This window comes from Cynoglossus semilaevis, chromosome 10, assembly GCF_000523025.1.
Source record: "Cynoglossus semilaevis isolate Cse_v1.0 chromosome 10, Cse_v1.0, whole genome shotgun sequence".
NCBI classification, from domain to species: domain Eukaryota; kingdom Metazoa; phylum Chordata; class Actinopteri; order Pleuronectiformes; family Cynoglossidae; genus Cynoglossus; species Cynoglossus semilaevis.
Genome location: NC_024316.1, coordinates 15040329 through 15052741, shown reverse-complemented (window position 1 = coordinate 15052741; position 12413 = coordinate 15040329). Strand labels below are relative to the sequence as shown.

Here is a 12413-nt window from a genome sequence, read left to right as displayed (position 1 = left end):
TCTGTCTGTCTGTCTGTCTGTCTGTCTCTCTGCCTGTCTGTCTGTCTGTCTCTCTGTCTGTAGCTGCTCGGTGAATATGACTGATGACATATTTTGTGTTGGTTGAAGCCAGATAAAGACAGCTTCTTGTTTGAGCCGTGATTACACCAGGTGCTTTAATAACACTGTGTACACAGGCACTGATGTTCACAAACAGACTTTACTACCGCACGCACACAGACAGGTAAACAGACACTGACACTGACACAGGCCCGACCCACCCAGTGGACAGACGCCCTGTTTGCATAGAGATGTCTTTGTGCCCCGGCGTCCGGACTATCAACACGGCTCCTAACTGATTTGAATGCAGGTTCCCTTTTTTTGAAATCGTGTTTATTCTGTATAAAGTCTTGTTTGTAACTATATCAGGCAGAAAAACAGGCTTCACAAATCAGCCACTGTATTTAAAAAAAAAAGGAAATGTGTAAAATGTGTTTATCGTGGACCAACTCTATGTTTTACTGTGTGTGAGTTCTCTGGTCTTCTCTAAAAGCATGGACTTTAAAGAATCAGGTTGATCATAGACTCTAAAACCGTGGTTCCTGACCATTTTTTGGCCTGTGGTCCTATTTTGACATCACAAATTTCTGGCGACCCCAGAGACATTTTTGCAGCTGTGCAATCACACGATCTCAGTCTATCGTCATGAAAGTGATCGCAGTTGTGTGTGGTGTTTCACATCATCATTTTAAAAAAGAATAATGATTAGTTGAAAAAACATTTTTAGTAGTAATTTTTTAAAATTGAATTTCCGACGACCCCATTCAAAATTAGATGGGACCCTAGGTGGGTTCACGACCCCAAGCTTGAAAACCACTGCTCTAAAATGACCCTAGGCGTGAATGTGAGCGTGAATGGACTGTCGGACTGTACAGGATTTACAACACCCCCCCCAGACCCTGAGCGAAGGAATAAGCAGTAGATAATGGATGGACGTTCCTTACAGCACTCAATGGGATTGGAAGCTGCTTGGAGAGAGATGTGCTGTCCACCAGGCTGAGGTATGTGGACACGGAACACAAGGCGAACCCGGGTGTTTTTCCGGCCCACGTCCGTCTCACCCTTCCTCAGCTCGATGTCCGCATTTCTGAGCTTGAGGATCCCGGCGCAGTCGATTCTAATGAAACACAAATATGGAAACTCAGTGATGAAAGAACAACATTAAGTTTTTTTGTGTTTTTTTAATAACAGCTGTGACTGTCCTCACATTGCTTTCATGGTTGTTGTTTGTTGTCTGTGACTGTCCTCACATTGCTTTCATGTTGTTCTTTGGCTCCAGCGGGATCTCAAGGACTTTGGTGCCATTGACGATCTTCTCGTAGCTGGTGGTGGTGACCGTCTTGCCGGTGATGCGGTGAACTTGGTAGAAGGCGTGAGGTTTGAGGATGCGCTCGTCTGCGGTACCTATGAAGATCTGCAGCCCCAGCGGCTCCTTGCCTCTGTATCCATGTAACTGTCAACGAACAGGAAATTATATTTTACTTTCACTTAAATTTTTAAAAATATTTTTAATAGAATAAGACACTGTAAAGGAGCAGGTAAAAGGGAGAAGATTCAATTCTGGTTGTGCTGTTTCATAGCCTTGTGCTCAGCCTCTACATTTCCAGATGTGGTTTTTTCCCCCCAGTGGTTGCGAAACTGTATGAGTTCCACATGTATAAACAGCCTTAAACGGAAGCCGGCACACGGCTGACACCGTACAGACTTAAACTAAAACTGGATACTGCAAATATTAGAAATCAATGACTCACTAAAAATACATTTAATGTTAACACCTCCTCAACCGCCCTGCTTCAGAAACCAAAAAAGTTAAGAACAAAAATAGGAACTGATAAAGAGGATGAAGCGGTTAGAGATGTCACTTTCCACCTGAGAGTAACTCCGAAGGAAACCTGCAAAAACCACAAGGCATCAAGCTGCATCTACACAAACGCTGCTGTAGTCACAGACTCAGGTGCATAACCTTTGTTACACAATGAACCGTGTGCACAACGGTAAAGCACCGGCATCACTGCAAAAAGGCCGTCCTCCAAAAGAGAGATTCAGTGTGTGTGTGTGTGTGTGTGCATTTTTTTTTTTGTGCCGACCAATAAAAAAAATCATGTTAGGTCTTCATACTTCACGTGCTGCAGAGTTCTTTTTTTATGATCACACATTTGCATAAACCTTCACGTTCGGCTTCATTTCATTCCGAGAGCAGCCGGTGGTAAAAGTGTTTTGCCTGTTGGCATGTGGACTGGAGGGGCTGGGTATCGAACCGCCAACATTCCAGATTTTGAAAGAGAAACCCCCGGGCACAGCAAGAAAGCAAGATTTGGTGTGGCTGCAACCGTCAGAGCTCACAGCTGCTGCTGGTTTTCACGCAGACACTATGGTAACATGAATGAGTGTGTAGGGTCCAGTTCCAGGTATCTGACACACGGGCTGAGACAGACGGACGGACGGACGGACGGACGGAGTCCACTGCAAACACTCTGCGAGCCACGTGAGCCCTCGGCCGGTTGTCATGGCAGAGGCAGGGGCAGTGAGTCATGACAGAGAGCGGCGTAGGAAAAATAAAGTGGAGCGCGGCATAGCTGGGACAGTAACAGAGTGTATGTAGTGTCGAGGAAAGGAGCGAGGAAAAACACAGGGAGGAGGGGGAGGGAGGAGGGGAGAGGAGAGGAAGATGAGGTGAGGGAGTGCACTCGTGACTCGTGGCTGGTGAGCCCTGACCATCTGATTGGTCTGGCAGCGCGGGGCAAACTGACCTCAGGGCCAGGACTTCTGGGGATGGGCAGTAAATGGAAAAGAAACCTGTGAAGGTTTTAATTCCAATGATTTTATAATATCTCTAACATAAACAGCTCTGGCAGTGTTGCCACGGTGACCGGGGATTTGAGGTGAATGTCCTCCTGGATCATTGGTCTCTGAACTCTGTGTGTGTTTGTTTTCTGTTTGAATTTGATTTTTAGCAATATTAGCTCTAGCCTTTTTCTTCTTCTTCTCTAACATTAATCAAACCAGAGGTGAACGATCGAGCCTTACATCTGGTATGGACTGGTGGAAAAAATCAAATATCAAATAAATTTAATATAATAAGTCCAGATCTAGCAAATTAAAAAAACGATTGCAGCTGGAGTCGTAGGTTTTCGGGAATTCTAAGACAATTCTGGGTCAAATCTGGGTTGAGTCTTCACTAGGTTCTGTGTCAGATTCCAAGCTACGACATAAAAACCCAAATAGAGTTTGAGTCAAGTTCCTATCAAAGTCAGTGAAATGAATTCTATGCTCAGTTCCCTGAATGTAGTGTGAGGTAATTCACCGAGGTTTAGAGTCAGAATCCAGGTTACTGTCAAAACGACATGAAAACGTTTCCAAGTCAAGGGAACTGCTGCAAGTTCCTGCTCAAAACTCATTTCATGTCCTTATCCACCGCTGCGATCCACGTATTGAGCCAACCCAACATCAGGAAACACTGAGCCGGACTAGTGTTTCTGCACCAGTAAAGCCTCAGGGCATTACAGATGTGTTGTGTGAGGGTGGTTTTTCACTTACACTGAACACCTGCGTCTGTGCGTCACAGCACACGCCTGTTGATAAGGCTGTTATTAGGAGCTTATTAAATCAATATCTCAGTAGTATCCATTGGGAGGTATGAAGAAATTCAAACAGTTTCGGTCGGTTAATACGTGTCGTCCATGACCTCGTTTACAACCTAATTGCGCCCTGGGAATATTTATTATTTAATTTAATTAAGATGACACATTTTTCCCATATCAATAATTCTGGCGTTTGGATTAGTCTCAAATAAAAACTTCTGTGAAACACGTACATCTACCTGCTGTTGTTTGTCTTTCGGTTTCATTTCTAGGAACGTTCATTTGACTCAATTAACCCACAGCTCCCGTGCGACTGATTAGGTCTAAAATGGCAACTTTCAGTTTATCGTTGCTCGATGTGGACACGGCTTGATGTTGTCTCTCTGTCTCTCAAATCAAAAGAATTTTCCCTTGAGAAACAAACCGAAGGATAGCTCACAGCTGGAGAAAGAGTTTGTCTGGCCAAGACTATAAATAAAGTTTTGACTTTGTCCAACAGACAACCCAGGTGAAGCTTCCTGACACACTTTTACTTCCTAGCCTGCCAGCTGAGAGGGGCTTGAAGTCAGCTCCACACACTCACCAAAGCAGTGTGTAAGAGGAAGTCGGGGACGACATGAACACAGATCTGCTTTGTGGTCAGGGTGAACAACAGCAACAGCAGCAGCAGCAGCAGCAGCAGCAGCAGCAGCAGCAGCAGCAGCAGCAGCAGCGGTAGTGAAAGTCTGTGTTGCTCACTGACCTGAGTTCAATTTTGAACTCATACCGCATCATAAGTCTGGGGCGGCCATGATTGGTTTTGTGTAAAAAGGGAAAGTAGAGGAACTCACACAGAGTCACTGCTGCTGAGCAAGGGCAGTAAAAACACCACTGCTGAGTGTCTGAGTAAGAAAAAGGAAAAAAAAGTGAGCCTTTCCCTTAGAGTCGAATGGATACTTCAGTTAACGTCTGATGACAGATCACATCTAGGTACCAGCAAAATAAAATTAACTAATTTAAAAGTATGGTATTGGGGACTTAAAAGTAAATAAAAATACTACTTAAGAATAAAAAGAAGAAGAAACTTAAGAATAGGGTGGTTTTGTTCATTAGCAGTTTATGAATAGGGTGGTTTTGTTCATTAGCAGTGACACTGCTATCTTTGTTTCATGTTTTTTGTTTGTATTCTTCCTTTTTTTATGTAAGAAATTGGAATACCTCCAAGTGGAAATTTTAGCTTGTCGAAAAAGAGCAACCAGAAGGTGGCAGTAAAGCAAGTGAAACGATGTGAAGCTGGCATTTCACCCATCTGGGTTGGTTAACATAGTTAGCTTTGGTTAGTCAAACCTCAGAGGAGACTATTGTAAATAATAAATCACTCAATAAAACATTTTTACTTCAGGAAAACTATAAAGATTATGTTATGCCATCCAGACTGGGTTTAATGTTAATGTTTTGACAAACACGTACAGTTTCACAGAAGCGTTTGCTGTGTTTAGCCTCTCTTCCATGTCGTCACCACAACCTAAATATTCATCTTGTTTTTGTAGAATGTGTTTTGAATGAGTGAGACGGTTAGATTCAGTTAGCTGTACACTCGACTTAGCACTAACTCTGCTCCACAGCACCCCCTACAGGGGGTAGGACATATGTCAACAAGAATTCTTGAATATTTTTAGTCTTTACGACTCAGTGGACGCGACGCTTGGCTCAGCAGAGTGTGTGTGTCTGAGGTTACCTGTATTACAGGGTGTCCTCCTGTCGGGGCTTTAACTGCCCCCCTGCTTCCTTCTGTCTCGTAGTGGGCTCTGTGGTGAGGCTTAGGCTGCACTTCAATGTTGAGCTCATACTGATCTGTTCGACTTGGAATGGGCCACTCCAGAGGAGGCAGAGAAGCCACAGGGATGCTACAGAACCAGAAAAAAAAAAGAGGAAAGGGTACAGAACATGAGAATGAATCAAACACTGACAGTAAAAAAGTAAACTAAAAACTGCAGCTTTCTGCTCCATTTACCTGCAGATGCTGGAAACCAGTGGCTTGGACCAGATCTGGGGGATAACAAAGAAAGGTTCTGCTGCTGGTTTGGTTTTCATGTCCTGTTCACTGGGAACCAAGTAATTGCCGTCACCGTGGTTCTCCGGGTACAGAGTGTAAAGCTGGTTGGACGTCTTGACTATTTTGGTGGGCACCAGGCCTGGCTGCACCGTGCCAAAGCCGTTCATGGCATCAGTCAGGGTGCTGTGTGTATAGTGGGCATTTAAGTTGTGCTCCTCCTGGCCACCGTGGGGCGAGGGACTGCGTGAGCGGTGCCCAGGGGCCAGAGTCGGATTCCTGTACATGTCGTAGGTACGTTTTCCCTGTGGGGAGGTGGAGCGGGAGCCCGGTCTGGAAGAAGGTGAGCGGCGACCCAGGCCGTCCTCAGCCAGGCTGGTGTGTGGAGATGTACCTGGGGAGGTGCGTGGGGAGCCAGTGTGAATGTTCTGCAAGCGGGGGCAGAGGTCTCCTGGGTTTTGAACACTGCTGGGGGAGACACAGGGAGAAGCCCAGGGGGAGTAGCTCTCTGAGTGCCAGCTGGTGGAGGAGTTGCTACTGGCTGGACTCAGGCACTGGGGCTCACGGTAGGCAAGGTTGTCATGGCCTGGGACGGTGAGCGTGGGTCTGGGGCTGATGTTTAGGTGCTGGTTCTGCAGGGAGTCCCGAACATGGTTGTAGTGCTCACGGGACGGTGTGATCTCAATCCGCGGGCTCAGAGCCAGGCCTGCGGGGCGGGTGCTGTCCAGGTAGTGCCGAGCCTCCTGGTGCTCATATCCTGACTGAACCTCAGTGTTGTGTTCACCGTAGGACGGTCTGCAGGACTTGATGCCAAAAGACGAGGCCTGCTCCAGAGGGAAGGCCTGCTCAGACTCAGGACCGAGGACTTTGTGAGGTGCAAGATTGGGGTCATCTGTAAACAAACCATTTTTTTTTTTTTTTAACAAACTTGAAAAATGTTGTCAGAACTCTAACTACATTCTATTACTCCAACAAAACAAGGTGAAGAAAAAAATCCAAGATGGATTAAAATTTTTTTTTCTCCAGGTAAATAATAAGAACATATTAGTCCACATATTAAAGTCTAAACACACTCAGAGAATTCCTTCTTGTCAGAGTTTAAATAATCATTTACAAAAATGTAACATTTTTAAGTTTGTCATGTTTTTACAAAAAATTCTGACTCATAAAAATGAATGAATCTTGTCTTGGCAACAAAGTCAACTTGACTATTACACCATATTACACCGAAGCACGATATTAAGCACAAAGCTGAGACTCAGGCTTGTTATTGGAATCCCACCCTGGCTGACTGTGGTGTGTCGAGGAAGCAGCAAAAATTCCCTCGCTCCCCGGGCGCTCCTGAAAGCACCCGCTGCTCGCCACAGATGGTTTAAATACCAATGACAAATTTTTGTTCTGTGTGTATTGGTGTAAATGTACCAAGTCCAGAAATATATAATTAATTTTCTAGTTATTAAGAAATTAAAATGTTGAATTTAATCTCAGTAATTCACACTCAAATTCACACCAACAGTCAATTTCACACCAACATTTGACCTAACTCTGCACCTTTTTAAGGTTGCGGGAGTAAACCTCAGAAAGAGGAAAGAGAGAAAACTCACGTACATACAGTGAGAACATGTAAATGATCTCTCGACTGTAAGGCAAAAGCTCCAACCACTTCCCCACTTTGTGACCTGCAACTGACTGCATTTCTATCAAACAACTGAAAGGTTTGGTTCCATTTGGTTCTACTTTCTGCAAAGAATTGTATTTTTTTTTCACACCTAACAACAAACCTAAACCATTACACACTTATACAAACATGCACATGTGGTTTAACACCTGCAGAAAATCACACAAAAAAACCCCAAGACTTGACAAATTCTGATCTTGATGTGCACCAATAAGTAAACAAAGATCAGATCAATCCCACAAACCCCCTGACCATCAACCCTTCACCTCGTGTTGACAACATTCTCACGTGGCTTTTGTCACAGACACTTCAAGTCGCCGTCTTAATTCACTTCCTGTATTTCTGAATTTTACCTAAATACACAATAACCCCCCACACAGAGTCAGTTGTCCACGGCTAGGACACAACAGAGAGACACGCGGAGCAGACAGAAGAGAGGGCGTCAAGAACCAAAACAAAAGCCTCGGACAAACCTTGGTCTCCCGCAGCAAAGTCGCTGCAAGGTGGTTCATACTCAAACAAGTAGTCAAACTCCAGGTCCTCATCAGGGTAGGTGACTTCACTCAGCTCTGCCTCTAACTCTTTGTCGTCGTAAAAAGATGTCATCTGTCTAATGTTGTGTGGAGGGGGGCTGGATCCCTGTCTTACTGGCTGCTGCTGCTGCTGCTGCAGTGAATTTGGAAAAGCTGCACAAGTGTCAAGTGATACATGGGTGACTGTCTGTCTGTTTCCTGGTTCACTTCGGTTGCACATGAAGGCGGGTCAATTTTCGGAGTGAACGCGCAACTGTGTTTTGAGTGCGATCGCGCCTGTCAGTGCAGAGGTGACGCTGTCTGTGAGAGACAACAAGAGGAACAGGTGGGTGTGGGCGATATACAGTATATATGTGTATAAATATATATATATTTACACATGACTGAAGCATACTACTACTAAATATATTGACTACAGTATGATAGTAACACATATCAATGCATTGATGTGTCCAACTCTTATACGTATATATAAATATATATATAAATATATATCATTATTACTAAAATGGCGTATATTTGGTCATACTTAAACTACTGTTGCTCTGTAATAATGGTGTGTCGACTCTGAACTTTATAAATATATACAGAAATATTACTGTAAAATCATTGTTATCTATTTACCACTGTTAACACTTTCAACAGGAAACTAACTTTATGTCCAGGTGACGAAAACAAAGCCAACGGTGACGCAACTTGATCGTCGTCAGAAGCCACCGCTGCAACCGTGACTGCAGCCTAATGCTGCCCCCGGGTGTTGGACACGCTGCAGTGACACAGCAGGGTGCAGCTGATCTGGAACATCTACCACGGAGCAGCAGCAGCAGTATTTTAGCTCTCTCTGTCTCTGTCTCTGTCTCTGTCTCTGTCTCTCCCAGCCCTCCTTCTCCTACCGCCTGCAGGCCACATGTGGATACAGACAAACGGACTTGATGGTCTGTTTATAGTCGCCAGAGAAACCCAGCTCCAGCGGAGGGAATCCCCCGTATTTACGCACGAGGCAGTGCGTACACACCAGGGTGTTCCTCCTCGGTTGAAGCCTGACACCCGCCGTGCTCTGTCAGCACTACACCACGGATGTACAGCCATTCACAACACACTCTGTCCCGGTGTGAATTAAAGACATTTTTAACACGATCCGGTGTCAACGGACGTTACGCAGACGGAACGGAATCTCTTGGCGAAAGACTAGAAAACAACATCTGTTGGTTGTGTAACATCTGCGGGAAAACCAAGATTATTTTTACAATCGACTTTTTATAAGAAAATATGTCACGTGTCAAAAATGACATAACTTAAAAATGACCTTAACTCCCTGGCGTTGGTTGTTTTTTTTCCCGTTTTTTTCTTAAATTCTATCTACATTAGCATTTAATTTAACTATGAACCCAGATATAATAATAATAATCAAACTTACTCTCTGCTTCATTGAATTTAAAAATCTTCAAATGTCTCTCCCTGTCGGACCGGACCACATCGGTCCGGTCCGGTTCTGTCACATTAACACTAACACGGCTCATGCTGTTACAGTAGAGATCAAATGGGTTGATTACCAGATAATCACAACACTTCAGCAGTACCTTGATCCATCGACCTCATGGTGTGGTACTGTGCCAACCTCCAAGTTTCCCTGAACATCTGGAGAAAAAGGGAAGAGTGGAGAAAAAGAATGCAAAAATGTAAAAAAAACTAAAAAAAAAAATTAGTCTCCTCTCTCAACCATGTCCATCAAAAAAAAAACTGTCTGAAAAAGATTTTAAAAAATAAATTAATAAATAATAATAAAAAAAGGGCAGCGGGGACCTAGACGGAGGTTGTAGCCGCGGCTGCTGCGCCTGTTCTGCTGAAAGAGTCGCAGCTTGTCCAGCTCCAGCTCCAGCTCCAGTTCCAGCTCCAGCTCCAGCTCCAGCTCCAGCTCCAGCTCTCTCTGTTCTCCTCTGGTATGAGGTCCTCCTTCCTACAGCTCTATAAGGATTACTTGAAGCATCAAGAGCGGCTTCCTTCCCCGCTCTGGGTGTTTATAATGGTCCAACGCTGTAAAATAACGGGATTCCCTCAGTGTTTCCTCCTGTTTGTGCGCCTTTGCCATGGAAACCTGGAGCCGCTCCATGTCGGAGACTCAGGGCTTTCCTGCAAAGCCCCACACTCAGGAATCCATGACGTCTCCGGCTCCTGCGCCAAGGCATTTCTGCGGCTTCTCTCAGACAGTAGCACACAAGAACCTCATTGTGGGGATGAAGGAATGACTGAGAGAGAGAGGGAGAGAGAGAGAGAGAGACAGTAATGAAGTCTGATGACAGGACACTCTACAGTACACGAACCGGACCGAACCAAGCCCAGTCCACTTCTAATTTGAGAGAAAGACCAGACAGTTGTAAAATGTTTATTTGGAGTGAGTTCACAACAGCTTTCAAACATGGAAATAAAGGAAACAGCGTTGTTTCCATCGAGGGAAGAAGCGACAGCACATGTTCATGTCCTAATGGAAATTCGCAGTATCTTCGTGTACCGAGTTAAGAGGCTGTAGACCGACCCCAGGATGGTCACATGGAAAGTTTTTTAGTACTGTAGTTAAAGTAAAAACGTGTATTTTGGACTAATCCACACTCGTAGGACTCGTAAGAGTCTCCCGTGCTGTTCTACGGTTTAGTACTTCATTAGCTGTTTATCGTGCTGTGGTTTTCTGTGTCAGCACTTGAAAGGTACTAGAGGTCACCGAGACTTTCACCAGAACACATGGCTTTCACTATGATGTACGATTGCAGTTCCTGCATTGGCCTCTAGGGTCTTACAACAACCCAACAACCATCATGTGATCCTACAGCCCAGTGATCACCCTCTGGTGGATCCCACATACTGACTCTTATTTTACTTCATATGCAGTCAAATACAACACATACTACAGTATACAGTACTCCAGATGTACTCAATACCTTATACTGAACGAGTGTAAATACATGTTGTCGGTTAACCAGTCATAATGGACAGGTTCTGATGTGTAACCGTACGTGTGTGTTTGAGTTCAGGAAGTCGTCCACACAGCCTGCTGTCCAAAAACAGAGTTTGAAAACGGCACCAGGAGAATAACCTGTGATGTTGACAACATACTCTCCAGGAACGGAAGCTGTAGAATAGTCAGCTGGAGAAGCCAAAGTACACTTTCAGTACTTTGAATTACTTCCTGAGCTGGTGAGATGTACTCTGTACTGAATATATCCCAACAAAGACTGTGGAAAGTATTCTCTGAGTTTAGAAAGAGTAATGACATCGACGTTAAGAATAAAATATCATATATTTTATCTTACATACTAATAAATTATATATATATAAATATGTACTTGTATTATAGCTCACAGATCCTTAAACAACCGGGATCAAACCAGCAAACTGTCATCTTGCTGTAAGGCAATAGCACCAACCACTGCTCCACTGTCTTGACATGTTTGTTACTGCAGATCCAATGTTAGATCAAACTGAAATGATTATTGATCTTTAAGAATACAAATCAAACTGAACGACAAACAAATCCACACCTTCTGTCACGTACTTCTATAATATCTGGTCTCTCCTACAGCCCAGCCCAGTGTTATGGGTCGTCCCTGTTAACTGCCTCGCTCAGCTTTATCCACGGGGGCTGTTTTTGTTACTGCAGCGTCTGCAGAAGTCCGTCTGAAGATTCTCCACAGACCCTGCTGCCAGCTCCACAGTATTATCTAACGTCTGAGTGAGCTCATGGGAGAACATCCCCACACGGTCAAGGTCCTGGTTCCAGCATCCACCACAGACTGGATGTTAGCATGGCTTTTTCACATACAGTAGGTTCATTATCACACTTTTCTTCACCCAGGTTCTGACTCAACAGACTCTGTTGAAATTGTGTTATTGACTGGTTGACCCTCTATTGATGACATAGAGGGTCAACCAGTCAATAACACTATTACTAATTCATCTACCACCATGATTTATGGTCTGTTGACTTAGTGACCACTGAGAAGACCTGAAACTAGCGGTGAAGACTCCGCACACCTACAAAAATTCTTCACTGACTCAAATAACCAAGTTACAAGTGGTGTTTTGGGGGACAGTCGTGAAAGAGACATTCCTTTTCTTAGGCCAATTTTGTATCATTTCCAAAACAAGACTTCGTCGACATTGAAACATGTCCACAAAGATAAATTACAAAAATAAAATGCTCTAGAAACTTAGATACAACTTGGATTAGTGGGCTTCACTTTTGAAACTTCCTGTCTTTTAATCAGCAAATGCTCTGAATTCTTTATGTGCCTCAGCCAAAAACAAACCAAACAAACATGTGTTTGTACAGATGTGATCAGGTCATTTCCAGATAATTCTAAAGAATTCATGAAATTAGTCACTAACCCACAGAAAGGACACACTTCCCACACTTCCACCTCAGTTTAACAGCCATGGCTGAGCACACACGGTCCAGCTCCAGCGACACCAGCGAGATCAGGGACAAGCCAACGTCTGCAGTAGAACATAGAATGTGTGTGTACTGAAGCCTCTGCAGTGAATCAGTCCTGGCACAG

General features: G+C 44.2%; 1 protein-coding gene and 2 long non-coding RNA genes across 5 annotated transcripts in view; 2 read left to right on the top strand and 1 right to left on the bottom strand.

Annotated features, from left to right (window-relative positions):
• Positions 1 to 12413, bottom strand: part of nfatc2a (nuclear factor of activated T cells 2a) — a 29531-nt gene that overhangs the window by 13149 nt on the left and 3969 nt on the right. Inside the window, exons 3-7 of one of the 3 annotated variants that reach the window (XM_008319043.3) lie at positions 9444 to 10109; positions 5614 to 6544; positions 5338 to 5506; positions 1290 to 1492; positions 984 to 1156 (exon numbers count right to left, since the gene is read on the bottom strand). In XM_008319043.3, the coding sequence (XP_008317265.2) occupies positions 984 to 1156; positions 1290 to 1492; positions 5338 to 5506; positions 5614 to 6544; positions 9444 to 9501 (1534 nt within the window). In that variant the 5' untranslated portion in view covers positions 9502 to 10109. Of the gene's footprint in view, positions 1 to 983; positions 1157 to 1289; positions 1493 to 5337; positions 5507 to 5613; positions 6545 to 7803; positions 8185 to 9443; positions 10110 to 12413 lie in introns of those variants that run through there. The other 2 variants (XM_008319041.3, XM_008319042.3) reach the window with 2 other exon arrangements.
• LOC112487621 (uncharacterized) lies at positions 7 to 4499 on the top strand. The gene is made up of 3 exons (XR_003050885.1): positions 7 to 1040; positions 1319 to 1480; positions 1837 to 4499. It is a non-coding gene; the product is annotated as an uncharacterized LOC112487621 (long non-coding RNA).
• Positions 6866 to 8692, top strand: LOC107989151 (uncharacterized). The gene is made up of 3 exons (XR_001760674.2): positions 6866 to 7879; positions 8088 to 8188; positions 8509 to 8692. It is a non-coding gene; the product is annotated as an uncharacterized LOC107989151 (long non-coding RNA).